Source organism: Tursiops truncatus, chromosome 10 (assembly GCF_011762595.2).
Source record: "Tursiops truncatus isolate mTurTru1 chromosome 10, mTurTru1.mat.Y, whole genome shotgun sequence".
NCBI lineage: Eukaryota > Metazoa > Chordata > Mammalia > Artiodactyla > Delphinidae > Tursiops > Tursiops truncatus.
This window is the reverse complement of record NC_047043.1, coordinates 35,695,714-35,723,660: the sequence shown is the minus strand read 5'-3', so window position 1 is coordinate 35,723,660 and position 27,947 is coordinate 35,695,714. Positions and strand designations below refer to the sequence as shown.

Here is a 27,947-nt window from a genome sequence, read left to right as displayed (position 1 = left end):
GGCAGATAGCAGCACAGCTCTGCAGTGTTGGTTGACTTTGTAGCCAGCGTTACCAAAAGAGAACTTGCGTTTGGGGGGCGGGGTGCTGCTGTCTTCTGGAAGGCAGATATGGAGAAGGCCGCCCACTAGCCAGAGCCCCAGGCACAGCGGTGGAGGGTTGTTGGCTCTCACACAGTGCCTGGTGTTGCTAGAACTGTTCAGCCTCTGAGACTCCAAGTCACCCTGCCAGGCGGCTGGGTCCCTGGGAGGGACCCACGAAGGGCATGAGACCCAGAGACTGAAAAGAAACAAGTGCTGGTGAGGCAGGGAGGAAGTGCTGAGAGCTGGTGCTCTCCTAGCTGGTGGGAGAGGAGCTGTCACGCTGCAGATGTGGGTGGTCAAGACTGACCGGGAGATATTGGAGCAGAGTTCAGAGGCCACAAACTGAAAAGGGTAAGTGAGTCCGCCCTATAATTTATTGGAGAAGTGCCTAAAGTAATTGGATCAGCTGGCTTGTCTAGGAAATTCCTCACCTTTCCACGTCTCCTTATTTGTTAAGATGTTATTCCCATACCTGTTCGGAGTTAGGCAGAACCCAGTAGGGAATGAAGGCATTTACTGCAGGCTTAGCATAGAGGTGAGGGCAGCAGCATATAGAGGCTGCTTGGTGTGGGTACTCAACATCACCAAACTTGACCCGCCCTTGAGCCTGCAGTCCAGAAACTACCCTCTGCTGTCAGATCAGGAGTTAAGGCAACCATAGTTACTGAGGCACAAAAAAGAAAAGGGAAGAGAGCAGAAGTTGAGGTGTGGTGGTGTTGGAGAATCCCGGCATTGACTCATGGGGTAGTGTGAGCTTGGGAGGGGCCGCTGCTTATTTCCTCCTGTGATTTGAAAGGTGTTCTCTTTCTCTGTTGTCCCCTGTGGAGTTGAGAGTTTGGGCCACCGAACTGTCTAGTTTATTTTCTACCCCAGTGCCTGGGACATGGTTGGACAGAGGGGACGACAAGAAGTGCCCCTCTTTGCTTTGGGTACCTCACCAACTGCTGTACATGTAAAATGTACAGTTCCTGGTGGATACCTGGGAGACAGGTGACCCTGGCCTGTGGGGACCTCCCCCAGTGGCTCTCTTCCGCAGCAGCCAGCCAGGCCTGCTGTAGTTATTCCAATGAGTCCTCCAGAAAAGTGCTCCGGGGCTGCGGGGGAGCTGGGGGAAGTGTTCATGCAGGTGTCAGATGATTTTCTCTAGCCAAATTTTCTGTTAGGTATTGGTCAAGACACTGCTTGTAATGCAGGAGATGGGTTGTTCTTACGCCGTAGAGTGGGAGGTGGCAGGCGGTGGCTGTGGCCGTTGAAGACATTTGCTGTGGGTCAAGGAGGCTTAACTAGTGACAGCCCATTTGCTCCTCAGGGAGCTCAGGAGCGGGCCTCTTCCTCCCTGGATCGTCGTGAGGACGCCCGCTGTGCAGCAACAGGCTGTTGCTGTCCAGTGAGACAGAAGCTCCGAGTCAGCACGTGATGGAGTCTGTGCATCCTTGTGATTAATACCTATGATGACATGTGTTCTTCAGAGCTGTGCACCTCGGTTACAGATTGACCAGGAGGGGGAAAGTTCCAGACACACAGATTACAGGGCCAGCTTTGTGTTAATTCTCTTGCATCAATTAAATTGCTCTTCCCTTGAACTGAACTGCTACCCCAGGATTAATTTTCCTTGGAATCTGGAGTAATTGACCAAAATACTAGGGTAGAAGAGGAAACGAATGTCAGTGGGAACCTGTGTGTTTACGCTCAGTTCTTCATTATCTGTACTCGGCACATTTGTGATCATGAGTTACAGCAAAGTTTTAATTCCAAGAAAGCATCTAATGCCATCTTGGACATTTCTGGGTTGCCTCTCAGAGTGAGCTCAGCAAATATAGGCTCATATTAATAACAGCAATAGAAAAGCATAATTAGGAAAGTAAACTTGCTACTGCAAAAAAATTAAAAAAATACATCCAAAGCCAAAGCCAGACAGTAATCATCTTTACATTGCGTTTGCTGTACCCTGTTCACCCAGGTGGTTGGAAGTGAACTGTGTGGTGGTGGTCCTCTCCAGGAAAGGGGGCGAGGGCACAGTTACCAGCAGTAAATGTTCTTTTATTTTTTATATATATTTAAAAATTTACTTTCTTCTTTCCCTCCCTCCCTCCTCTCTCTTTCTTTGGCTGTGTCAGGTCTTAGTTGTGGCATGCAGGATCTTTCGTTGTGGCGCATGGGCATCTCTCTAGTTGTGGCTTGTGGGTTTTCTCTCTCGAGCTGTGGCCGCACGCTCCAGGGTACATGGGTTCTGTAGTTTATGGCACGTGGGCTCCTTGAGGTGCGTGAGCTAAGTAGTTGCAGCACACGGGCTTAGTTGCCCCACAGCATGTGGGATCTTAGTTTCCCCACCAGGGATTGAACCTGCATCCCCTGCATTGGAAGGCGGATTTTCTTTGTGTAAAGAAATTTTCTTTGTGTAAAATGTTGTGTAGCAGAAAGAAAGCCATGTGAGTAGGAGGAAGGAGCAGGGGAGGAGGGGGCACCCAGCCTTGAAACCAGCTGAGTGAGTTGTACTGTGTAAGGTGCAAGGGGCAACAACAGCTGGAAGAGCTATCCTGGTAACAGCCAACCTTCCTTGAGTCGAGGCTTCAGCTGCTCTAGTCTTTAGTGCCCGTAACAACCCCGTTTATAGGAGACACACCTGAAGGTCTGAAAGGCTAAATGGCTTACTAGCAGCACACAACTGTCAAAGCAGTGCAGCTGGAACACGAATCCAGTACTTGGGCTCCAGAGCACAAGATCCTCACTGAATTATCCGGAAAGAGAACTTGAGGTTGCCCTAAGGGACATGCCGTAGCAGCAGGGGTGGGACTAAGCCAGAGGTTTCTCCCAATGCCGGTCTGTCATCTCTGTCCTCCCCTGTGACCCCAGAATGTGGATTGTTGAAAGGCCAGCAGAGAAAAATGGGGTGAGTATTCCTCTCTTTTCCAGGTGTTGTTCTAGAGAGACGCATGGCATCTGCAGTCTGGTGTCCCCTGACGGCATTGCCACTTGGCCATTCTGGACTTGGATGAACTGGCTCTTGCCAGTGTAGCCTTCAGGGGTGGCGAAACAGGCCACAGTTCTCTGCTGAGCCGTGTGTGAGGAGCCTGGCTTTAACTAAGTTGCCCCCGTGGGCCCAAGCTTTGCCCTCGGCCGCTCTTGGGTAGGATGGGTTTGGCCCTTTTTTTGCCTCCACTGCAGCTTTGGAGTTGGTTTTCTAGGAGACCTCTCTGAGAGGATAATCTTTTACAGGACAAGGAAATACTGAAAGAGAAGGCCAACAAATCAGGAGCCTGCGGAGAGGAGGATAAGGTCGCCCCCAAAAAAGAAGTTTCCTGCTTGTACCTCACTATTCTCCTGAGGCCCCAGAGAGGTGGGGGTGGGCAGAGGCAAGAGGAGGCCAGGAATGCAAGCACCTTCTAGGGCTTTTGGATGCTAAAAAGTGCCCCAGCTCCTAAGAGGCTGACGCTGGCTGCCTGCTTTCAGCTACTGAAAGGAAATGTTTGAAAGAGCAAGTCATTATTCCTGTGGCAGAAGCTGCCTTGAGCCATTTTCTCTCAGTTTTAAAATATATGTTCATCTCTAGGTAAAACAGCCTAGCACAACGTGAGCCTGCAGCCAGCCCTTCTCCTCGTGCACCGAGGGGTTACAGAGCTTGCTGGGGGAGGGTTCTCAGGTCAAAGCTGAGGGCACAGTTTCCTTCCTGGTGCGGGCACCTGGACCCCAGGCCCGGCCCACCCCTACCTGCCACATACACCCTGTGGTAAAAATAGGGTAGGCTTTTCCTGGGTGGAGGCAGGAATGAAGGGTGGAAGACTTGTTCTCTGGACGTCGGGTGGTAGAAGGAGATGTTCCTGGGAGAGGGTGAACATTCCCCACGGATGAAAGGAAGGAGGTCAGAGTTTTTGCAAGAATGAAGCAGTCTGAAGAGATGGCAATAAAGGACACCAAGAATGGTGGATTTTTCTATACTTGGGAACTGACGTGTGCACACACCGTGTCGGGAGCTTCATTAGGCTGGGCCGTGACGGCGCGGCTCGCCTTCACCACCGGCCGCTCCCACGGCCTTCGCGAGTGCTCTTTGCGTGGGCTTGTGTATCTTTGCCTTCTGTCACAGTGCTTTTTGTTGTAGTGTTTAGCTTGTATCTAACTGATGTTTTAATTGATTTGGGGGAAAAAATGATTGCTTCTGTTTTAGAGCTGTCTTGGTATTGTTCTGTGGTTTTTACTGAATTGTTGAGTACACTGGGCTCTTCTAAATTGCATGTTCTCCTTCCCCTTGGAAAAGAGACTGATGCCTGCTTGGTGGTTCACTGTGGCTTTGGTTCCAGCTCCTTGGGCCGCTGACTCTGTCCATCCACCCATTCTCTCCCCCAGCCCAGCCGAGCACTGTGTGAGCTAACTCAGTGAGCCACGATCCAGTTCTTTTTCTTGGAGTGTGATTGCTTTTCCCGCCTCCATGCAAAGTCAGGGAGGGAGGAGAATGTAAAACAGACGCCTTCCATTCCCGAAACACCTGTGGCTGCTTTGCCTGTACCATGGGCCTGATGAGATAAAATGCATTAAGATCCTTTAATGCATTTCTGTGCTACAAATTCTGCCTTGGGCATTGATTGGGTCAGCGGACATGGTGTAATCCAGGGATTGCTGCTGGTGGGAGTATAAATGGTTAATGCTTTCCAACAGGCTTTCCTGTACCCACCTGCTGTTCCTAACATGTACTTACAAATGAGCTGTGAGGTCAGTTAGCTGTCCTGAGTTTTAAGAAACTTTTTTGTTGTTGGAAAAATGTGATTCTTTTCTTCTAATGTGCTTGCCTGGTTATTTCAGACACGAGTCAGGTATATTTGTTGTTTATGTTTGAAGTAGACACTTCAGATAGCAAATGGTACCTATTGACCTGAGATGTGGAGGCTGTGTTACCTAGGTTTCTCAGGGAGCTTTGGGAGGCCTTGGGTGGGCTCTGTTTGCTGTTTGGATAAAAATATCAAGGTGCGTTCTCTGATTTACCTCCTCCCTGGACACAGCTGCCTGGGGCTTGTTGCTGGTGGGCAGGCGCCGGGAACAGGCGTGCGGTCTGGATAGCGCGCACACGCATGGCGCTGCCTGAGGCTGCACACCTGGAGGTCATTTTACAGTGCCTCGGTCCACAAGGCTTGTCAGTATTTTTAGGTTCTGCTTGAACCTCTGACGATCTGAAATTCAAATGAGCAAGAAAGTGTAAAATATTTCTTGTGAGTGAGGTGAGAACACCGGAGCAGCTGGAGCCGAGGCCCACCCTGGTCTGAGGCTTCACTGAAATGGCCACTTTGGGAGAGCCCCCGAGTGGGGGGATCTGCAGGAAAACAAATGTTTAATTAATTAAAGTCCACAAGTATCCAGAGCTGCCCAGTTTTGTCAACTTTTAAATGGTGCTTTTTTACTCCAAGATAAAGCCAATAAGCAACATTTCTGTCTGGCAGGGACTGAATAAAAATGTCAAGGGTTCAGACTTTGTGAATTCTGGCATCGCTTTCTCTGTCTCCTTTAGGAAATTCCATGGGAAAAAGACAGTTCCAACCCCTGCTCAGTTCTTAAGGTTCAGAGGGAAGCACTGGCCTGGGGATCCGGGGCCTCAGCCAGGGGTAGGGGCTGTACTGCCTGCGGGGTGACAGGTTGGCTCCGCCCTCGGTGCTCCAGCTCCTCCTCCACACACCTTCCCCACCCCCAACACCACAGTGGTGCCTGAGGATGGGGGGGGAGTTGGGGGGAAAGGGGACTGGCCTATGAGGCCAATTATCTGGTTCAGCTGCCCTCAGGGCCCCTGCCTGCCAGCACGGCTGAGAGGTAGTGACCCTTTCTCCTCAAGCCCTGGGTGTTCCTCTTGGGCAGTGATTGTCAATGATTTTTGTCAACAAGTAAGTGAAACAGGAAATACTGTTACAACTTTATAGCACTTAGTCAGGTATTGGGTGTTAGTTATATCATCTTTGCTTAATGATGGCATTTGTCAGACTGTTCTCAATCCTGGTGTAGAGTCTCAAAATACCCACACCCGTCTCTGTGTGAGCAGAGGTGAGATTTAGCTATGGATGAGGGCGTCTGAATGAAATGGATGACTTTCAGATGTTAGCTTTAAAAGCTGAAGTTTGGTTCCCACCAGATGAGCATTTTTAGAAACCTGCATGTCAGACCTTTATGAGTCTTGGAAGAGTGAACCTTGGATCCATTTTCTGCCGGGAATGTGTTTTTAGAGATTTAAGGTGTCGAGCATCTTCAGGTCCGTGTGGCCTGTGGCTCTACACCAGGAGGGCTGAGACCAGGTGTGCTTGTTTATAACCGTGAGCGGCCTGCGCTGAAATGCTTGTCCTCCCACAGGAATCCCCCGGCCTCTCTGTTCAGGGTGAGGGTGACCTGAGTGTGCTGCCTCTGCGTTTCTCATTCACATGGGACCCTTTCAGGACAGAGGGTTAAGATAGGTCTTGAATTGTACTTTTTGCCTTTTGCCCGCTCTGCCCCCTCTGTTGCTGTCCACAGCCACAGCGCCCTGGGAGGAGCCCTGCGCGGTTCAGCCCCTGTGGCTCCCTGGGCAGGCCTCTTCGTCCAGCCCTGAGGCTGCCTGCTCAGTTGAAGGTGTTTTCGAAATGAGGGTGTAGCTGCCGGAGACCTTGCTGCGTAGCTTGCAGAACGGGGGCAGGACGGCTGACTGGTCTCACCTGTGCTGGTCGGGCCTCCTCCTCTCCCCATGCCCAGGATGGCCTGTCAGGAGCCAGGCAGTGGCAGGTGGAGAGGGGCCTGGAAGGTGGGCTGTGGGACCCAGTGCTTAGACAGCTCTTCTGCACCCTCGCCTTTTAATCAAGGGCTCATCCCAAATTGCTCTTCTGCCCTGACAAACAAAGAAACACCCACACAAGTTCTTGAGCGTTTTGTGAAATTTAAACCACATTTAGTATTATAGGCTGATCTTTTTTCAAAAACTTTTGCCTTGGGTGTTTTCCTCGCTTTTGGGGGGTTGGCATCCTTTTAATCATTATCCTACTGCTTATCTCTCCAAAGCACTGTATGTATATAGGTATCATAAGCAAAAGTATATTGAAATTGTTTTTAATACTACATGATGCTGATGTATGTGACCATAGGAGGGTGTAGATATGAATTGTACATATGTGAGTGAGTTTGATAATGATATATAACTTTTTAAAATCGGGGAGAAAGAATTTCATGATACCCTGGGTAGTAATACCAAAGCCCCTGTCGCAGCTCTGCTGATCAGTTCAGTGTCCTTTCTGCTTTCCTTCCCTCTGGACACTGCCTTGGCTGACCCACTCTGGAAAGGCCCCACTTGGTTTCTAATAAACGGCATGAGAAAGTGTTGAGGCTGTAAATCCCCTTGTGCTCTAAAACTGTGTTCATCACTGAAATGAGAACAATCTGCTTCCCCAGCAGCCTAACTCACTTCTCTCCATATGCCCAGCTTGGTCTCCAGATTTCAGAGAATAATTGAACGTTCATGACACTTGAGTGGTTTCTGGAAACAGGTCTGTGGGTATCGAGAGAAGACAATAAAGACTCACCCCCCCCCCAGTCACCCCCGAATGCTTTCCTGTATCCAGAACAGCCCACCCCAACTACTGACACCAAAGTACATTTAGCCAGTTGGCTGCTGTTGGTGCGTAATACCTACTCAGCATTTGGGACAAGTTCCAGCATGTAACTTCCACTTGGTGAGTGAACTTGACAGGAGAGGGAATTGAGCTTAATTTATATCATCTAATAACCTCAGTGCAGCAACTTGGGAAGTTAGCCTTCCAAAATTTCCCCAGACTTTTCCCCAGTGAATTACAATGCCATATATTGTAAATTTCACCAGCTCTGCTCCCTGCTGAACTGGTAAAAATTTACCTGCTGTTCAGTGATTTTCACCTTTCAAAAATCAAAGGCAAGTGTCAAGCAAGGTGTGTCTGACAGAGGTACACAGGACTTGAGTAGAGAAATAAGGTGTTTTTGGCTGAATGGAGAATCCTTGGGTGGGTAGAGAGAACATCCAGGAGCTCCTGTGGTTGTTGTGCCCTGTTTCCTTTTCCAGACAGAACCTGGGGCTCTCAAGTCCACCCACCGAGTTGGTGGTCCCCAGGAGTTGGCGGAAGGCAAACTAAAGCAGAGTTGTCAGGGGCGTAGTGAGGGCAAGATTGGAGCCTCTTCCCTCCATCCCAGTCTACCTTTGACTAGTGAGGTGTTAGACTGAGCCAGGGCTGAGTTAATTTCAGGGGCAATCCATTTCCTGCTACTTTTATTCAGCCAGCACCATTCATCAGGAGAGGAGAGCCCTTGGGACCCTCTTCTGCATCATCCCAATATCTTGAAGGAAGGGAAGCAGGGATCTTCCCACCCCTAATTATAGATGCTGAAGGTATAGAAATATGTCAGGACTTGGCGACAGAAATGCCTCCACACACTTCCTGCTGCCACACAGCTGGTACCCCTACCCCAAACCCCGACCTGACAGCAGGTTCTCCCCGACCAGGTGGGCTTTGCTCCAAAAAGATGATTGTGCTTGTTAGATGCAGGATGAATATTGAGGCCATCCATACTTCTGCTGTGAAATCCTTTAGGAGAAAGACAACTGGTATCCAATACCTTCAAGTAATGAACTTATCAGTAAATATAACACACTAGCTCATTAATCTTAACGTTGCTTTTGAGCCAAGTGGGAGCTCAGCTTCTCAGGAGACAAAAATTTCATCTCTGTTTCTTTCCTTAAACCTAGTCCTAATTTAGAGTCAAACATATTGCCCTGCTCTCCCTGGGAAGCAGTTAATAACGTGTTTTTTTTTTTTCTGTACAATGGATGGTCCAGGCTCGGCCTGGTTGCTCAGGCCGCCGTGGGCACCTGTCCGTACTCAGCATGAGCTGAAGGCATCAGAGAGGGCTGTGAGTGTCAGCTGAGGAATATTCATGGGGAAAGTTGATCTTAAAAGTTAGGGCTTTTGAAATCGTTGTCCATCATGGCCAGTCTTTGCTTCAACTTCTGATATCCTTCTAAAATCACTGCCTCCACCCCTCTTCTCTGAAAAGAATTGAGGATGGGGAGAGGGACGAATCACAGTTTGCAAGTGGTGGCTGTCCATTCACTCTGGCTGCTGGGGTCTGGGCTTAAAAGAGAGAAATCTCTGAGAAGGGATGATGTTTGCTTGGAGAATAAGTGAGGAGAGCATTGGCCCGGGGGTGCTGCTCTGGGATGCCTGCCCCAAGTGTGCAGGGAGAGGTGGTTTAGGAAAGGATTCCAGCTCACTGCAGGTCAGTCCTATGGACCTGGTCTAGGCCCGTGGGACCTGGAGGTATGACCAGATGCAACTGTTGGGATGAGGTGATGGGGAGGAGCCAGCCCAGATCTCACGCCCCCTCCCCTGAAAGAAAGGGCCAGACAGACCCAGGGAACATCGGGTGACTGTCGCTGTCACACGTCCACACCCCCATCAGCACTCCTAGAATTTGACCAGAAGGGGAGAATGGGCCACATCCTGACACAGCTGTGTTCCCTTTGTCCTCTGAGCCTCTCTGCTGACAGCCTGAGGGCCTCCTCTCATTGTTTGCTACCAGAGGGGTTTCATCTGTGTCTCTACCTGCTCTGCCGGGCCTCTCCTCAACTCTCTGTTCTCCAGCGTTGTGCTCCCAGGAGGCCCGACTGTGTGGGCCTCACCTCCTGCCCACCAGGTGGGGTTGGAAGCATCAGGCTCCATTAAGATGCCAGTCGGAGCTCGACATTTCTGTTCTTTCCTCTCTTTAAATGTAATACCTTGTCCAGTGCTTGAAGTAATCCATTTTCCTCTGAGAGCCCCCATTCATGTGTGAGCTTTGGTTTGATCACACCCACTGTCCCCATAATCATTTCTGCCCCCTCGCCCCCGCCCCGGTCTCCTAGAAGCAGTGCGTGTCTTGTGGTAGATACTGAGGTTTATCCAGGCCAGGGAAGCACTGTGCTGCCAGCTCTGGGCTCTCCCGCCTGTGTGGGGCTGGGAGGGAAGGGACTCAAGAGCCCACTCATTTCTGAGGCAGGCGCTGCAGAGTCACATTGGGGTTCCACCCTCAGGGTCCAGGCAGGAACAGCATTGAAGGCAGATGTGCCCCTTGGACGTTCTGAGGATGTCGTTGGACTTGCGTGAAAGTGCTGGCTGTCTTGTTAGAGTGGGGATATTGCTCTTCAGCAGCCGGAGCCCCTGCTGCAACCATCGTCCACTCACTGGACGGCCCTCCCGCTCTCTGGACCTGAGGGAGAGCTGGGCTCTGTGCACGTGGAGGCCACCCTAATGGTCTGTCTTCTCTGCTTCCCCCACTGCTGCAGGTTACGTGTTCTGTATGTTGCATCGCCTCCCCGAGCAGCATGACTGTACGTTTGACCACATGGGCCGTGGCCGAGAGGAAGCCATCATGAAAATGGTGAAACTGGACCGGAAAGTGGGGCGCTCTTGCCAGCGCATTGGGGAAGGGTGCTCCTGAAGGCCGGCTTGGCCGCTACGTGACGCTGTTCTTAGTTCACTAATGTTAGCCTTATTTAGGACAAAGTCAGCCAGACACCTTGTACTGGGCACGCGTCAGACTACAGCCAGTCCGTTTCCTTTCCTTAGCCAGCCATCCTGGTACTGTAGTTTAGGGGTTGATGGTGGTTGAAATTGATTTCTGGCTGGTTACTAAGGTGCCTGCTAGCCATTGTATAAAATTAAAACATGAAGAATATTTTTTTTTGAGCATGGCTAGTGGATTTAAAACAACACATACCTGTCACTGCTGGAGTCAAACTTACAAAAAGCCTTAAGTGGAAAGTGTTCCAGACGGAGACTCTGAGTCAATAGAGGAGGAGAAGCTGGTGTTCAAGTCCCCACGACGCACATGGCTTTGCCGGAAGCTCTGGTTAGTGTTCGGCCTTCACCTCTTCACTATCCTTAGTCCCAGTAGCCAGGATACCTGATGGCCACGCGTGCCCGGGCCACGGGAGGCTGTTGAGATTGGCCCCGTGGCTGGGCTGGGTGGTGGCCTCGCTCTCCCACTGAGCAGGAAATGGGGGTGGGGACAGGTTAAGAAAATTTACCTGACTTGCTATGAAAAAACTCTCTCATCACACGAGAAGAGAAACAGTAACCTCACTTTGAAAATCAGCTCCACTCAAGCCTAGTCCACGAATGAGAACCACCTTTTCTACACAGGACCCTTGGTCACGAGAAGCGCCCGCGGGCGCGCCCTGACCCACGGGCTCTGGTTTGCCGTTTGCCGAGTGCAGGGATCTGGCAGTGGATCAAATAAGGCTAATTGCAGCACCGCAGCTGTGGCCTCCAAACTGGCCTCTGCAGCTAGGTTTCTAGATTGGAAGTTTTTTAAAAAGATGTTTCACAGCCAGCAGGAATCAATAGAAGAGCTGGGAGCTGCCTGCAGCTTCGTCCCTTCCAGCAGGAGCCTGCTCAGCCCCTCCAAGGCCAAGGGGACGATGCCTTGGCCTCGCCTCTCATGTCTGTGCAGCCCCACAGTCCAAGGGCGACCAGTCCACTTCTACCACATAGCAAGTTTAGTAAGGGGGGGGCAGCATATGTCACAGGGACAGAGGTTCGTGGCCATGGCCCAGCTTGAGAGACACACTCGCTCAGGCAGGTGCGGGGAGGGCCTGTTTCTCAGCGTGTTTCTCTTCAGAGAGGAGTTGAGTGGAGGCAGGAGCTCAGGCCCAGTGGGGATGGGTGGAGATGGGCCTGTTTGCCAGTGTTAGGAAATCATCACCGATCAGGTGTGGGGGGTGGGTATACAGGAGAAAGATGCCCTTGAAAGCCTGAGCAGGGGTGAATGGCCCCAGAGCCCCATCTGATCCAGGCCGGTGAGGGTCGGAGGCTCCTGCAGAGGCAGTTTGGATCTGCCCGCACACAGGCTACTGGAATAGTTTAACCCAGCAACTTACCCTTTTATACCACAGCAAGTGTTTGCTCAACTCTGTCTGCAAATTAACAGTTAATACCTGCAACTACAAATGTTTTTGGTCCGAAATACTGAAATAGGAAATCACGCTCTTCCCCGCCTCCTCTCCCACCCTACCCCCACCAGAGTGGAATCCGCTGCAAAATCTCCAGCCTTAATTCTTGCTTCAGGACCCAGACCGGCGTCTTGCTCTAGGGCAGCCCAGGGCAGAGGGGCCAGGTCTGCCCACGTTTACCACTGTTACCAAGCCACGGCCCTCTGGCCAGTACCTGGCCATCCTCAGTGATGCGGCCCACCTCGGCCCCCCACCAAGCTCTGATCGTGAAGAGGCCACAGGCGCCCTTCCGGCCCTCCTCAGGCCCCACCGGCTGCTGCTTCCCGGCGGCAGCGATGGGAAGCAGGCTCTCTGGGGAGCCCGGCCGCACACGGGGCTCGCAGCCCATGGTCACTTCCTGATGGTAGAGCTGGGGGTGGGGTGGGAGGGCTTGTTCCCCGGCAGTATCTGTTCTGTGAAGTTTGTTAAATGTAAGGAAAGCTTAAATTCTTGTATCTTTAAAAGAGAAAATCTTATTTAACCCTTTTGTGTTCTAGATTTACTTACACACATAGCCTAGAGCTCAGTTTTAGTTTTAACATTGTGAAAATATTAAAAGAATCTTGTAACTTTATTCTTTTTTCTCCTGCTGAAAAAAAAAATTAAACCAATCGTATGAAAGTTTGGATTTCTGTTTTGCCGGTTCTCCTAAGTGCCACCTGGATGACCAGAAAAACAATAAAAGGTCTCCCCAGCCAGAGGTTGGAAGAGATGGAGGGCTCTTGTGTGCACTGTCTGGGGCTCACTTGTCTGGTAAGTGTCCAGGCTCCACAGTTGTTCCTCTGGTTTCTCTTGTGTGGTACCACCTCGGGAGACCCTGGGGTAGAGGTGTGTCTGATGGGCCCAGCCTTCTCTGGTAGCAGGGAGGTTACGTACCTGGGGGAGATGGGAAGAATGAGCACCAGCCCAGAGGGCCCCCAGCTGTGCGAGGGTTGGGTGTGCCTGGGTCCTGGCATATCCAAGACCTGACTTAACAAAGGACAGGCCTGGAGGAGAAAGATTCCCGGAAGGGACGATCAGAATGATGTAAATGCTGTGTAGAGGACCACCTAACACGCCTTAAGATAGACTAGGCTATCTCAGGATGGAGAGGTTGTGCCTGGGGTCTGCAGTACCCAGGGCCTGGAAAGGTGTTCTGAGAAGAAGGTGCTGTAGAGCTGTGGTCACAGCGTGGGCCCACATTCCTCTTTCTTACCGTCCTAGAGCAAGTCAGCCACACCTCACCATCCACACGTATACTGGGCGTGATACTCAGGCCCCACAGAGGGCTAGCTGAGATCACAGGAGACGGGCTTGTTTGGGTGCTGTCTGTCTGCCTCCTGCCCAGAGGCAGAGAAAGCATGGAGCCGTGGGGGAGGGACCACGACGCACAGGAGTCTTCGCATGATTTCTGAAGGGAAGCCACGTTGCAGTCTCACAGCTGTCAACTCGGTTGTTGTGAACACACAATTTGTATGTTTGCTCACCTAGGCTGCTATGCAAAATGAAGCTGCATCCTGCCCACAAATGAACACGTATTCCAAACAGCAACAGTGCCCTTTGGGCTTCTGGACACAGTCCTCCTTTACAGATGGCTCAGAAGAGCTGTTCCCCATCCCCAGCCCAGCATGGCCCCTACCCTCCCACATCAAAGAGGTCCTCACCAACCTTTACAGACCCAGAAACCAAAGACAGAGGACGTCTGCGTTCTTGGGTGAATTCAGGTTATACACGTCTGGCAAGAGTAGCTCATGGGCCAAGCCCCACGGCCATGCTGAGGTGCTCCTGCCACCCCTCCCTCTCCACACCGCAGTCCCGAGGCTGAGTCCGGTCCTCACCCTCCTCTGGCTTTTCTAAGTGTGAGGGTACGGGTGGGGCGGCCTCGGAACCTCAGTGCTGGGAGAGCCTGACGAGAGCGTCCTGGCTGTTCCTCAGAGCTGGTGCTGCCTCTCAGGTCCCTTCTGGAAGGGAGCTCTGAGAACTGGAGCTGCCCTCTGCAGAAGGAGGCCGGGAGAAGCTGGGCCCCAAGGCCTGGGGAGCTCTGAGCTGGCCTGGGCTGGTCAGCGGCTCTGTGCTCCCTGCCATCCCTGCCCACAGGCTTCTGGATCTCACTGTCAGCACCCAGGGCCACTGATGGGGACCCACTGCCTGGGGCAGGTCTGGGAGGGAAAACCCCCGTAGCAGCTGGGAGTAAACCAGGAACGTGGCGCTAGAAGCAGCCATCGGGGAGGACAGTGCCCCCTACACACAGGGTGGAAAGCAGAGGCCGAGGGGCATGGTGACCTTGGACAGCCTGGTCCTCTGTGCCCCACTGCTGCTCAAGTACCCTCCCTATCCTGAGCCACAAGCCCTCGGAGGACGCTATCTGGCAGCAGATGGACAGGCTGTAACAGTGTCACCAGTGTTCCCAGGGCATCCATGGGAACCCAAGCCCTGGGCCCCAGATCCCGCCTTACAGGCCTCTCAGCTCCTCCTGCCACTGGCTCTCAAAGGTGGTGGCCTCCAGCTGTCCCAGCCGCAGGGACGGCCAAGAGGAGACAATAGTGGAGGCAGGTGTAGGCAGCAGCGCCTCCTGCTCCGGGCTCAGGGCTTTAAATACTCAGGATGCATGGGGTAAATGCACGAGACATTTATCATAAATTACAGGTGGATGATTGTGGGTCTTTAGGCCCTGAGGCCTCTAGGGGAATATTCGAGTTCTTTAGGGGGCGGGGGAAAGCAGAAGCTAACTTGGTGGGCTTGGAGGGCCCCTTTCAGAGTCTGCCTTCTGGCTGGGAGAGGACAGGCGTAAGGAAGGACGGCCGGGGGCCAGGGGCGCTGCTGCCCATCTGGATAGTCAGTCACAGAGGAAGCAAAGGACCAGGCCCAGGTCAGGAGTGACTCAGCCAGATGAAAGGGAGGGCACCCTCACCCCTCTGCTAGGTTATTCCATGAGCATCATTACTTTAGTAATTTTTAAAAAATAGAACAGTGATTTTCAAAAGTGTACGCCTGTCCTCACCTCTGCAGTGGAGGCAGGTCCTGGCCTGTGTCAGTCCAGCAGAAAGTCCTGCCTGAAGGCACGTGGGGTGTTTGGTGGGGGACATGCAGCTCCCCGCGCCTGCTGAGGTGCGACGGCTCCTGCGGCCAGTCTGATGGAAACCAGCAGAACCCCCAGGTCCTCTCCCCACACCTCAACACAGGGGCGGGGGCTGGGGTGTATCGGAATCTGGTTTACTCTCCGACCAAACCCTCCCACCACCGTTTCCACTCATTTTCTGCAAAACACCAGGGCCTCAGGATCCTGTCCAGTAACCAGGTATGACCAGGTCAGCTTCTAGGAGGAGAAATGGGTGCATCCCTGTTGCCCTGCACATCCCTCCCCCTCCTCTAAAAACTCCTGTGCAAACACCAGGCCCCAGGACGACTTCTCATTTAATATTAGAATAATGAAAACCATGATGGCACAGAACCACGAACTGCATTTTAAATTCCTAGGGCCACTAATGAGCACTGAACTCCTGCTGGAGCTGTTATTAGGACAAACATTCAGAATGGATGGCTGCAGCCACGAAAGGAAGTGGAGCGTGGCCTGCACCACTGCAGCCACAGCTGCCGCCTGTCCGGCCGCCACCCTGAGCACCTCAGCTGCACCCAGAGGAGCTGGCCGCCCATGTGGAATGCAGGAGTGACGCGATAGCACCAGAAAACAAAACCAAAACTCACTAATGAGGAAAAACCTCTTAGAAGGAGACACATTTAATTTTCTTTTCCTTCTTTGACACCCTTCTTCTCTGTCCAAAGGGAGGTTCTTAATTGAAGCCCACAATGGGGAACGCGCCCTTTCTTTATTATCAAATGGCCTCAGCACACAGGATGCTCTGCTTTTTATCACAGATTAGACCTTCCTTTTTTCCCCGGGGCTCTAGAAAGGATAAGTGATTACAATTTTGTTATCTTCTGAATTAAAAAAAGGTGAGGTTGACTGGGTCGGCGCTGTCCGCACAGCGGTTTGACAGTTGGGGCGACAGCATAACTACTGAGCAATCTCTGCACAATATTCAAAAGCCGCTTTTTTCTTGGCCAAGGAATTAGTCTAACAAACACATCCCACTCTTGCTGGAAATAATTTTCTTTTCCCAACTCTTCTAGGAATAAAACACTTTTAATGTATTTGTCAGGAATCAACACTTCATTTACTAAGATTAAAGAAGTGACAAAGAGCAATTGAGAAGAGTCCCACATCCATCATGGGCTCATGGTTCTAACTAGAATCAGAAGAAAAACGGAAAAAGCACTGAGAATATGGGAAAACGTGTTTGCGTGTGTGATGCTGTTACACCTGTTTCACGTTCAGAGTGCTTTGCAGCAGCCCCCGCCTTTAAGCCCGCCTTGACTGGGGCGCCACGAGCACACACCCCGCCCTGCCCGCCGTGCTCAGCACCGGCCCTCCAAGGAGGCACCAGAAGGTGACGTTGAAGGCTTTCGCCAAAAGCCCCAACAAAGTGCATTTTACTCCCCCACAAAGCATGACCTAAAATGAAGGGCAGGAGGTTCTGCATGTTCAATCTCTAGACCTGGGTAGTGGTTACAAAGGTGGTGTTTCACAATAAAGGGCCAGAGGCCACAAGCACCCCTCTGTCCACCTCACCAGACCTCCTCAAAGCAGACGCCGTGGGACTGCATCCTCTGGGGCTGGGGGGGGAGCCACGGGCCCTCATCTGCCGCTGCCCCCCGCACAGCTTGGCCAAGCCTGCTGCCTGGTGTCCCACAGCTCCCAGGGAATCAGCCTCCACCCTGTGCTGGGCTGACGGCTCCGCGGGCATCAGGCTCCTTGGAGCTGGGTCTCATCAGCACTCCCGTTTAGCCCTATTGGTCTCTCCCCAAGTTTGGGGGCCATCTTGGTCCTGCTGGCTCATGGTGGGGGTAAGTCCCCTGTGGGACCAGCCAGGGCTCTGGAGAATGCCAGGCACCTGGGGACTTTTTCTTGGCTGCCCATTCATCCCTCATTCCCTGGCAACGCGTCTGGTGTGTCGCACCTCGACTGGGGTGTCCAGGCCCCTCCAGCCAGGCATACAGAAAGAGCCCCCATTCCCCAAACCACAAGGCTCATCAAGGAAGGCAGAGCCCCTGCCTGGTAACAGGAGGCCGACCAGAGCAGGCTTTGCTGAGCTTCGTCAGTGTCTGCTGGGGTCCAGAGCAGGCTTGCATCCAAGCAAGACCTCTAGACCATCAGGGGGCCTCAGGGGAGGCAGCTGCGGGGCTAGGGGACGGCGATACGGCTGCACAGAGCTGGCCTCAGTCCCGCCCGCCCTCAGCACTGCCTCTCAGTCCCCTTTCCCTTTATCTGAAAACAAGGCGTGTCTGAAGTGCTGGAGGAGCAGGAGAGAGACAAGCTTTATTCTCTCCAGACCTCAGGGCAGAGATCTGGAAGGAACGAACACCAAAGAGAATTCACAGAGGACAGGAAGCAGAGGGTGAGCCACTGGCCATGCAGGGCACAGTTCATGCCTCTTCAGGTGTGAAGCTGAGTGTCCAGGACGCATTTCGTTACCTGTGCCTGGATGGAGAAGGGTACTGAAGGGCTCCAGACCCTCCCCCAACCCACCCCACACTTCCCCGGGTCAGCAGTGATTCCTCTCTGGACAGGTGACTTCAGAGTTTGAGAAGAAGCCCTTGAATGGATGATACTTGCAAAACATTTGAACGCTGCCCTCTTCTGACTTCCCTGCTCCTCCTGCCTCCCCTGTGGGCAGTGAATGCACCGCTGGAGGAAGTGCTGAGTTGTCAGGCATCCTCAGCTCTAACTGGAGAAGGGGCTGGATGCTGAGGGAGGCAGCGCCAGCCACAGAGCGCGGCCAGCCACCCGTGGCAAGCAAGCGAGCGGCACCGCTATTTGTTACCAGAGCCCCTCCCATTGTGAAAAGCTGTTCCCCTCAGAGCGTTCCACTCACCCCACGCAGGGGGACGCAGACAGAGATCAGAGTCGAGGGCACCGAGGGAGACTAGCAGAAAGACAACCTTCCCGTTTAATCATGCAGCTTGAAGCTACCCTACTATCCCAATACTGATAAATCACAACTACATCACACTAGGAGGAAACAGCTGACCCACTGGCTCTTTGTACACCCACGACCAATGTGTCTTTAAGACAGAAAGGACCCCCCGTCGGCCCCACCCCTCCTCCAAGCAGGATGCACAGAGGACCTGATCGTGACAGCCAGCCAACGGAAGAATCGGGGGATGAGCAAAAACCGGACACAATCTGATCAAGTTACGCAGGGCAGTTAGCGGTGGGATGGAAATTACTCAGACACACAGAGCCAGACCAAGCGACAACTGTCAGATGAGATCGTTTCAATGAGGATTAAAAGGAAAGCTTCTTAGAACTGATTTTTTTTTTCAATCCCTGGCTGAGTATTATGGTCTGGGGGAAAAACAGCAACCACCGATCACCACCACGCGGGAAAGGCCCACTTTTGCATTCCCGACACCGACTGGCAGGACGGCTGCCTCCACACCGCTCACTAACCTGTGGCAAATGGAGGACAGGTCCAGCCCAACCGGAAGCTGGTATACACTCATACATGCTTCTGAACATTAAATTAGCTGGTGGCATAATCACTGTTTCCTTGTCAGCCTCCCAAGCTTAAAGGCTGGATACGTTTCAGGAATGACAGGTTAATAACTTGGCAAGTCGAGTGATTATTAACTCCAGTGTCCACAGATTAATCTGCTCCTTGTGTATTTTGTTGATCTTCCTCAAAGGATTTTCCTTGTCAGACCAGGTGCCGTGATGAGCTGCATCTGTGCCTCATTTAGGAGATGCGCATGATATTTCTCAGCTCTACCCCACGCTCAACCGTTCAAAACTAAGGAAGGAAAATTACAGCGTCAAAAGGGATTAAAACAAGTGATTTGCTGTTTGAACCTTTCATAAAGATCTGGAAAACCTATGATTCAGCAAATGGAGAATAACTAAAAGAAATAAAAAATTATTTAGTTGCCAGGGCAATGTGTTCCATAAAAGTAAACACTCTAAGGAAACCCATTTCCTACAGGGTGCCTTGCCTCCAGGTAAGGAAGGCCTAATACATTCTCTTCCATTCCTGTGTTCATGTGCCATCTTTGTATTCCGACTCAGGCCTATTACTTCCTTCTGTGGTCTTTGCAGGGTTAGATTAGAGAGGTAGGGTGTTAATGGACTTGATGAAGATTGAAGACCCACTTTCTCCCCCTGGAGACCAGCCTGATTTGAACAAACTGAGGAGAACAAAGCAGCCCCTTTGTGTCCTTGGGAGGAAACCTGTCCTGTGTGTTTCTGCAGCCAGGTCTGTTCCTCGTGGGGCGGGGGTGGCGGGGCGAGGCGTCCACAGGCATCCCTGCTCGGGGAGGACACGGCTCTTGTGCCACCTGGGCCCAGCCGAGTCACTCCACACGTGCGCCTCCTTTATTGGTGCTGCCGGTTGGCTGAGTACGAGTTGGAGCCTGGACTGGAGTGCAGTGAGTTGCCACTGGGGGCCTGCAGGGCGTGGGGGTCGGGCTGCTGACTGGCTGGGCTAGTGTCCCCTGTCCCCGACTGCTCGCTGTTTTCCTCCTTCTGGTTGCTCTGCTGCTCGGGACACTCAAAGTGGACGCAGTGGAACACCTGGTGAGAGAAAGGAGAGACCTGGTGAGTGATGGGTCAGTGTCGGAGCCCAGAGCTGCTATGAGTCAGGACACTGTCCCCATGGGAGTGACGGCAGGTCCTTCCGCTCCCGCCCCCGCCACTGGCACCGACAGGCAGCAACTAGAGGGTGGTAAGCGCTTTTCAATCAGTCAGGATAAAAGTGAGGGGACCGATGAGTCTAAGAGTTGCAGGCAGCACAGCATGGATTCCCATAAAATGTTCCCACTGGATTTCTCCATTTGGGGTTACTTTTGTCTCATGAGCTTTTCTTTCTTTTTTAATTAATTAATTCTTACATCTGGCAGTTGGGTTAAAAGTCAGTGGGGTTGATGGTGGCAATGGCTGCATGATTCTGTCAATATACTAAAAAGCGCTATGCTTTAAATGGGTGAGTTGTATGACATGTGAATTATACTACAATAAAGTTATTTTCTAAAAAAAGCCTACAGGGCATCATTACCCCAGGGGAGGACCCAGGCTTATCTCCAAGGATCCAAAGAGCAGTTGCTCACCTCCTCCTGTGCCCTCCGGAGGGGAACAAGTTCTTGGTGCGTAACCATCCTCTGGGCAGCAGTGCTGGGGAGGGAACTTCAACCTGAGGTGACCTGGGCCAGCCGGGAACAAACACCGTCACGTGGAGGAATGGCCCCCCGCAGGAGCCAGGAAAAGCCTGTGTTCCACCGTGACTCACTCAGGAAGCACCACTGAGCAGACAGGGCACCACTCAGAGCTCGGCCAACAAGGGTGAGCCTCAGCCCTGACCTTGAGAACACACAGCACGGCTGGGGGTTGGGGGTGAGCCTGCCACGCCCGGAGCAGGAGGTGACTGCTGGTGTGTGAGCTGGGGGCGCGGGGGCAGCCAGAGGAAGCCCACGCCAGAGGAGGGTCTTTAGGGATGCCCTCCCCCCCACAGAAATTCCTCTCTCCAGTAACAGCCAAGTCCTCCAGGGGTCCCTGCTGTGTGGTGCCTGTCCTGAGCTCTTTGCACAGGAGAATCACATCCTCTCCTGGGGGCGTCTTCAGTCTGAAGCACACAGGTCGACTTTCCAGGGAGCATGCTGGCAGTTTTAAGGGAATCAATTTCCAGATCCTCAAATTCAGTATTTTCTAAAACTGCCTGAGAACATGACTGAATTCACAACACCCTTCCCCACCTCACAGAAGGAAAGCACAGCCCTTGCCTGCCCGTGCTACAGTACGCACGGGGGCACACCGACCTCCCTCCCACGGATGCCAAGCCCTGGATGGGGAGCACCCGCCCATGAGTCATGGGCCCTGATACTTTCCGGGTCCCCATGAGAGTGAAATTTGGCCTGAGTGAGATGTTCTGAATTCGGAACCGAACTGTATATGTGACTCATGTAATTCTTTTAAACGTAACTGCAATTTTCCCAGAATTATAAAAACATTTTCAAAATACACTGGCTAAATCCCATGAATAATTCCACAATTACCTTCAGATTTGGTGTGCCTTATTCAACGAGTTGGTTAAAATCTATTTTACCAAACCATGTCATCAAATATGTATTCCTAATAATCCTTATCTTCCGTCTTTTAAAACATTTATTTTTTTCTATCTCATATTAACAAAAATAATTGTATTTAAACTTATGAAGAAATTTTTACTTCTCAACCTTAAAATGTTCAAAAAATTACATTTTTTTCCCAGAGCTCTTTTAGGGGATATGCAAACAAAATGTTTGAAGGCCATTGCTCACAGCGCTTAGAAGACTCTAAGCCCTCAATAGAGTCCTTTTAAAAGTTAATAGGCAGGAATTCCCTGGTGGTCCAGTGGTTAGGACTCTGTGCTTTCACTGCCAAGGGTGTGGGTTCGATCTCTGCTCAGGGAACTAAGATCCTGCAAGCCGTGTGGTGCAGCCAACAAGAAAAAAGAAAAGTTAATAGGCAGACTTGCAGCCACATGGATAGATCTAGAGATTATCATACTAAGGGAAGTAAGTCAGAAAGATAATTCCCATATGATATCACTTATATGTGGAATCTAAAATACGATGCAAATCAACATATCTATGAAACAAAAACAGGCTCACAGACATAGAGAACAGACTTGTGGTTGCCAAGGTGAGGGGGGTGTATGGCGGAGGGAAGCACTGGGAGTCTGGGATGAGCAGATACAAACTATTACGTATAGGATGGATAACAACAAGGTCCTACTGTATAGCACAGGGAACTGTATTTAATATCCTGTGACAAACCATAATGGAAAAGAATATGAAAAAGAATATATGTATGTATGACTGAGTCATTTTGCTGAACAGAATAAACACACATTGTAAATCAACTATACTTCAATAAAATTAAAAGAAACTTAATAGGCAGGACCTGGAGGGAAGGCGAGGACATTTTAGGGTTAGAAGTGTTCCAGGCAAGGGGAATAATATGGGTGAAGACCTTGGGAGGAAAGAGCCAAGTGATGTCTGAGAAGATCTGAGTGGCAAACCGTGAAGAGAAGGGAAAGTCGGCAGCAGGGCCATTGAGAGCTTTGGAGCAGAAACATTCTATGATCTGCTGGAATAGGATTTAGGGGCGAGTGCCAGTTCCTGAGGGGCCTGATGGCACAAGACAGTCTTAGAGACACTGCTGTGGTAGGCCAGTAACATGACAGGAACTGAGGCTGAGGGAGCCGGAGGCCACCAGTGGCTGGGGGACCAGGAGACAGAACCAGCACCGTGGGCAAATACCTGGTAGGGCCCCGGCTCTCCTACCGGTGCTACCGTATCCCAAGGGTTTTCTCCCTTTGGCCTCCAGACTTCTAAACCAGCCCTAGATAAGTAAGATGATGCAAGTTGTTGTAAAGCTGTCATCGAACTTAGGCGCAAATGCTGAGGCTAAACTGTAAGCATGTAACTGGCGTGTAGTGATGTGCTTGGAAAGGACTGGTGGGTGCCTGGGCCTGTGTGGACAGCTGTGAGAGGCAAGCTCCGAGCCCTGGCCACCCACTGCTCCCAGGAGAGCTCAACCCTCACTCTCCTTTGGGTCGGGCCCACCCTTTCCTTCCGAGTGGCCTGCTAGCTCAGAGGACCTACTTGAACTTGGATCTGCCCATGTTTCCTGAGTCCTGGATAAGGGCCTGTCTTTAGAGGATAAGGCACTGGTACCCCGGGAGTGGGCAGGATGCAGCCAGGGCTGGACACCTGCCACTCTCCCTGAGAAAGGACCAGGCGGAGGAGACCGCGGGGGGCTCAGGAAGCGCAGAGAGCCAGGGGGACGCGGCTGCCCCTGCTTCCTCCTGGGAACTCTACAGCCTCCACGGCTAGAGCACACGCACCGTGCACACCCACGCCACGCACACAGGCACACGTGCACTATGCACGCATACACATGCGCCCTTATTCTGCAGAGTCAGGTTCACGGAGAAGACAAATGTAGTACCAACTGTGAAATTACACTTAAAATATAAATTCCATGCTTTCCTTCCTGCATCACTATTTCTTCCATATTCCCACTTCAATTCATTTATCTACCACTGTTTCAAATTTCACCTTTCAAACTAATATGAAGCCCGAGACCACGCGTCCTCTGTATGGGCAGAGTGTATTTTCTCTTAGAGTTAGCCTGTTTCTCCCCTTAAAGCTCAGGCTGGTGCTGCTTCCTGTGGACCCGAGTCAGCCCCCGGTCTCTCCTTCCTTTCCTTTTCTTTCCTTTCTCCCTCCCTTTTATATCAAATCTCGCCCCTTGGGCCCACCTGCAGGTGCTTACCTGTCAACAGCCATAGGGAAGGGCCTTTTCTGGGGATTTAAAACCTGTCTGGGCCGTCAGCTCTCGCCTGGGCTACTCAGGGTAAATTTGAAAATCCTCTTCTAAGTAGCAGCTATTAATACCTCTTCTCCATCAGCTCCACATTCTCTGAGCTTCTGAAGTGACAGGACCACCTTCTGGTGGGTTATTGACAGTCTCTTGCTCTAGGAGCACCCATCTTTCCAAGCACGGGGTGGGGCCGTGGAGACACCCCCCAGAACACATCTTGGCTTCTGCACACCCCCCGCCGCACTCTCAGTGGATCCTCTCCCTAGACCTCCTTGTAAACGAACAAACATCCTTCTCTTTCTCAACACCACCCAGTCATCTTTCGTCCCCGGCGCCTGTGTCTCCTCCACCTGTTCTGAACAATGCACCTTACGGCACCGTCCCCGTTCTGACCTGACCTCCTTACCCCGCCCCATCACGCCCGCAGTCGGCTATGTCACCCCGCTCTCACGCTCCCCGTCAGCATCTCTGAGGCTGCTCCTCGGAGCCCTAGGCTGATACTAACCCTTCCACTGATTTAACACTGTCCTGCTGCATATTACCTTTCCCAGTGAATGGGTTTCTCTCCTTGTGCTCTCACGAACCTCCCTTTGGGTCTCTTAATTTCTAGGCCAGCCTGTGAGGCTCCAGGGCCCAAGGCCCAGCCCCTCCTCCTGCCTGTGTCCTGACCTGTCAGTTCCCATCTGATTCAAGGACCGAGGCGTGGCCGTCCTTTCTCCCACTCAGGGCCTTGCACAAGAATAAACAAATCAATAAAAACCCTGGATTGAAAAATAAAGTTAAAAAAGATCTCAGTGCAGCTGGCCGCTAACTAACGTCTGGCTCTCACCTAAGGAAGGGTCCCCATGGGTGACGCAGTCCAGAGAGGCAGGGTGGGTTTCTGCTCCACGCCGTACCCATAAAAAGCCTGGAGGACGCGACTACAGTGAGCACTCAATACTGCTGGTAGCCGGACCCCTGCTGTTGTCCCGTTCCCACTGTTACTCCCATTCCTCTAACTTGGGTGACTTAACTGCACCACTGTCTCTAGGCCACTTAACCAACCTGTTTTAAAATAGCAACTCGAATGGCTATTATTCCGGACATACCTAACGGTACTGTTTTGGTGTCCTCCTGTGGAGGCTCCTCCTTGGAGAAATCATAGTCATGCCTCTCCCTGACCCTGCAGAGCTCAGCGTAGGCTCTGCCCTCTACGCTGGGGGAAACTGGGAGCCTCTGGGAGCCCTGGGAAGCCCTAGCCGCCAGCAGCCTGGCCGAGCCTCCGCGGCCGGATGTGAGGAACCAGGGCTGTGTCAGGGCTGCGCTTCAGGCTGTGACCCCCGAGTCCCAAGGGTGTCACTAAGGGACCAACTAACTTTGATGCGGGTTCACTGAGCATCTCCAGAGCCAAGCGGGCTCTGCCAAGTCAAAGGCAACGCACAGCAAACAGTTAACTCTGTAAGTCACAAACCATGTGGTGAGGATTCCAAGTGAAAAAGGGTGTTTTACAGATGGAAAGATGGGTGCGGAGGTAGAGCGTGCAGCGGGGACAGAGCGAGCAGATAAGGGCGGCAAGCTGGGAAAGGACCGGCGCCTCCATGTTCCAGGCTCAGGCTGGGGGGGGCAGGACAAGGTGACACCACACGGTAGGCGTGGCCAGAGGAGCCAAACACGGTGAGGAGGGTTTGGAGGTCAGGAGGTCCAAGTGCATTCTTTAATTCACTCACTCACTCATTCATTTATTCATTCCAAAACACAAGGCACCTCCTGCACCCCCTCCTGTGAGGCCTGGCCCCCTCAAAGGGTGCACCAACCAGTAAGGATAGAGACACGTGAGTGGACAGGCTCTGGCCACCAAGGGAGCCATGAGGGTGCAGAGGAGGGGCCCCCAGTCAGCCAGTGGAGCAGGGGATGCCGCCTGAGCTGAGTCGGGGAAGGTGAGGCAGTCAAGCAGAACTGGTCAGAGGAGGGAGGCCTGGTGCAGGAGGAGGGTGACCACTGTGGACTCCCAGCCTGCGTGATGACAAAGAAAGGCGGGAACGGGGGAGGTGGGGAGCAGGGCGGCAGAGGCAAGAGGCCATGGCTCAGGGGACTGGGCGAGGACCCGGCCCGGACCTGGGCAGGGAGCCAGGGTCACCGGACAGAGGAGAGTCTTAAAAAATTAAGTATTTCTTGAGTTAAAAATATTACAAAAAGAATACATTTATGGTGACAAATAATACAAGTGCCTGAGGAAAGAAGGTAGATGACAACAAACCCTTAAACCTGAAATCCCCTGAGGTAGAACACAGCAATTTGGGATAAACAGGAAAGAATCCTTTTTAAAGGATAAATAACAGAACCTGATAACAGGCTTGGTAAGACTGACACAGGAGAGGGGAGGATTCTTCACAGCCTCTAAGGATCCTCTGGGAGGATGGAGGCTGGGGGACTATGGTGCTGCAGCGGGCACAGCACGGGGGTCCGAGGGGCCTCCAGGCCCAGCCAAGCAGGGGACCTGGACTCATCCTCAGAGCCTTCCTTTCACTGCTTTTGTTTTTCAACCTTCAGTGACCTCACTGGGCACAAACACTGGCCCAAGGCTAAATCACACCGTCCTGCCGTCAGGACCTCCACCAGATGGACCTCAGCCCACAGTGGTGAGTGGGACTCAACCGCAGGGTGGAGCAGCTCCAGAATCCGTGCTCTCTCCATATCAGGATGCCTCCTCACACAGACAACATAATAGCAAGTGAGAAGGAATACACAGTGTGAGAGATTAACTTCGCCTGGAAGGGAAGATCAGCGAGGAAGGTGTGCCTAAACCAGGCCTTGAAGACAGGGCGGGAGTGGCCTTCCAGGCAGAAGGGACAGGGAGGACTTCCAGATAAAGGCTTGGGGCCTCGCTCTCGCCTTCTGTACACCAACGTGCCAGCTCAGCTGTCTCAGTGGATAATCCAACCCACTGGCCTTGAACCTAACATGACGACAGTGCGAAGCCAACACCCAGCCAGGTCCTGGACCACTGCCGATGAGGATGAACATCACGGTGTCTGTACCTCACCATCATCATCTTGTGCAAGGCTGGGGTTCTTCCCTTAGGACCCTAGGCCCCTTCGGATGTCCACCCGTTGCAAATGGGCATCCAGAGAGGGGGCCTGTGGGCAGTCCTGACTCTGTTCATGGGAGCAGGGGTGGAAAGTGAGCCTGTCCTGGAGAAACTGGCACCTTCTCTGGTGGCCAAGGGGTCGGGGCTGGCCCGAGATGCCTGCCACCCCAGCAGAGGTGCAAAGGGAAGAGAGGCTGGGATGCGTCTGCTCTTTTCACACAGACACTGGAGGTCGCTGTTGCCTGGAGGAGTCGTCACTGCCACGAGGGGCGGTACCAGGTGCCGTGTGGAAACTGCCGCTTGTCCCTCACACCCCTAAGCTCCTCTCCCCACCGAGCACCTCAGGCCTCCCTCTCGGTGGAACAGCCAGGTCCTGAGTTTCTCTTCGCTCAGAAGCTTGTGTGATGCAATTTCTTTCCTCCGAACCTTCCCAAGACTGCGATACCCCTTGGAAAGGATGTGACCAAAAGTGAATGAGGCATACAGGGCAGAGCCACACTACTGATTTATGCAAAACCATTACCGCAGTCGCCGCATCATTTTCCCTTCCCTTCTCGGCAATCATGTATCCCATTAGCCTGTTTGATTACTGCTGCTCACCAAGGGGTACCTTCGCTGAACCAGCTTCAGTGGCTTCTGGATCTGTCTTCTGAGAGGAGCCAGTTAAATTGGAATGTAGTCGTGTGTATGAATCCGACGCAGCCTGAGTCACATCCGTGTGTCCTTTTTTGTAGCTGCTGTTTCTTATCCCTTTGCCTTTCCTCTCTGGGAGCCGTAATTCTTGACGTGTCTGAGATAGTCTGGGGTGAACCCTGGAAAGGACGTACACAAACGTGCTGGCTCCTTCTTGGCGAGCAGGCAAATTCCTCGGCTAGCCACTGTTTGCCGCCTTTCATTAGAGGGATTCCCTGAGCACTTCGCTCAATGTGTCTTCAAGGTTTTTAAAAGCAGAGAAGCCTCTGCTAATTTTCCCAAGTTGGGCTAAGAGTCCAGCGTGAACTGTAGCAGAAATCAGGAAAATTTAATAAATGTTGATCAATGACTCTACCTTGCCTTTCTGGTTTCTCCTGAGTAATTTTCACAGATTGCTTTCATGCCAACCAATACAGATAGGATTTGAGCCAAGCTTTCAACTTACATCTACATCTTTATAAAATAGACACCTACCTCTCAATGATATCTGCCCAGAAGTCAGACACAGAGACGTGGCTTCTGAATTATACACCCTGACGACCTCCTCTCTCCTTTCGCAGTGTGTGGCGTGGCAGCGTCACACACACACTCAGCAAACATTAACTGAGCCTGATGACAATGACAATTACATCTTCTTACACTCATCTCAGGAACAAGTTATGAGTCCATCTTTAGATTGTAGAGATGTTTTATTTTTGTTCCTTTAAAAATGAAGACTA

General features: G+C 52.0%; 2 protein-coding genes across 10 annotated transcripts in view; one reads left to right on the top strand and one right to left on the bottom strand.

Annotated features, from left to right (window-relative positions):
* Positions 1–12,701, top strand: part of ZFAND3 (zinc finger AN1-type containing 3) — a 324,315-nt gene extending 311,614 nt beyond the window's left edge. For all 3 annotated transcript variants that reach the window (XM_073810776.1, XM_019949681.3, XM_073810775.1), the window contains one exon: positions 10,367–12,701. In XM_073810776.1, coding sequence (XP_073666877.1) covers positions 10,367–10,521 — 155 coding nt within the window. In that variant the 3' untranslated portion in view covers positions 10,522–12,701. The remainder of the gene's footprint in view (positions 1–10,366) is intronic.
* The window catches only part of BTBD9 (BTB domain containing 9), a 415,523-nt gene continuing 400,021 nt past the window's right edge, over positions 12,446–27,947 (bottom strand). For 6 of the 7 annotated variants that reach the window (XM_073810771.1, XM_073810770.1, XM_033864315.2 and 3 more), the window contains one exon: positions 15,758–19,679. In XM_073810771.1, coding sequence (XP_073666872.1) covers positions 19,482–19,679 — 198 coding nt within the window. In that variant the 3' untranslated portion in view covers positions 15,758–19,481. Of the gene's footprint in view, positions 12,950–15,757; positions 19,680–27,947 lie in introns of those variants that run through there. The other variant, XR_012334472.1, reaches the window with a different exon arrangement.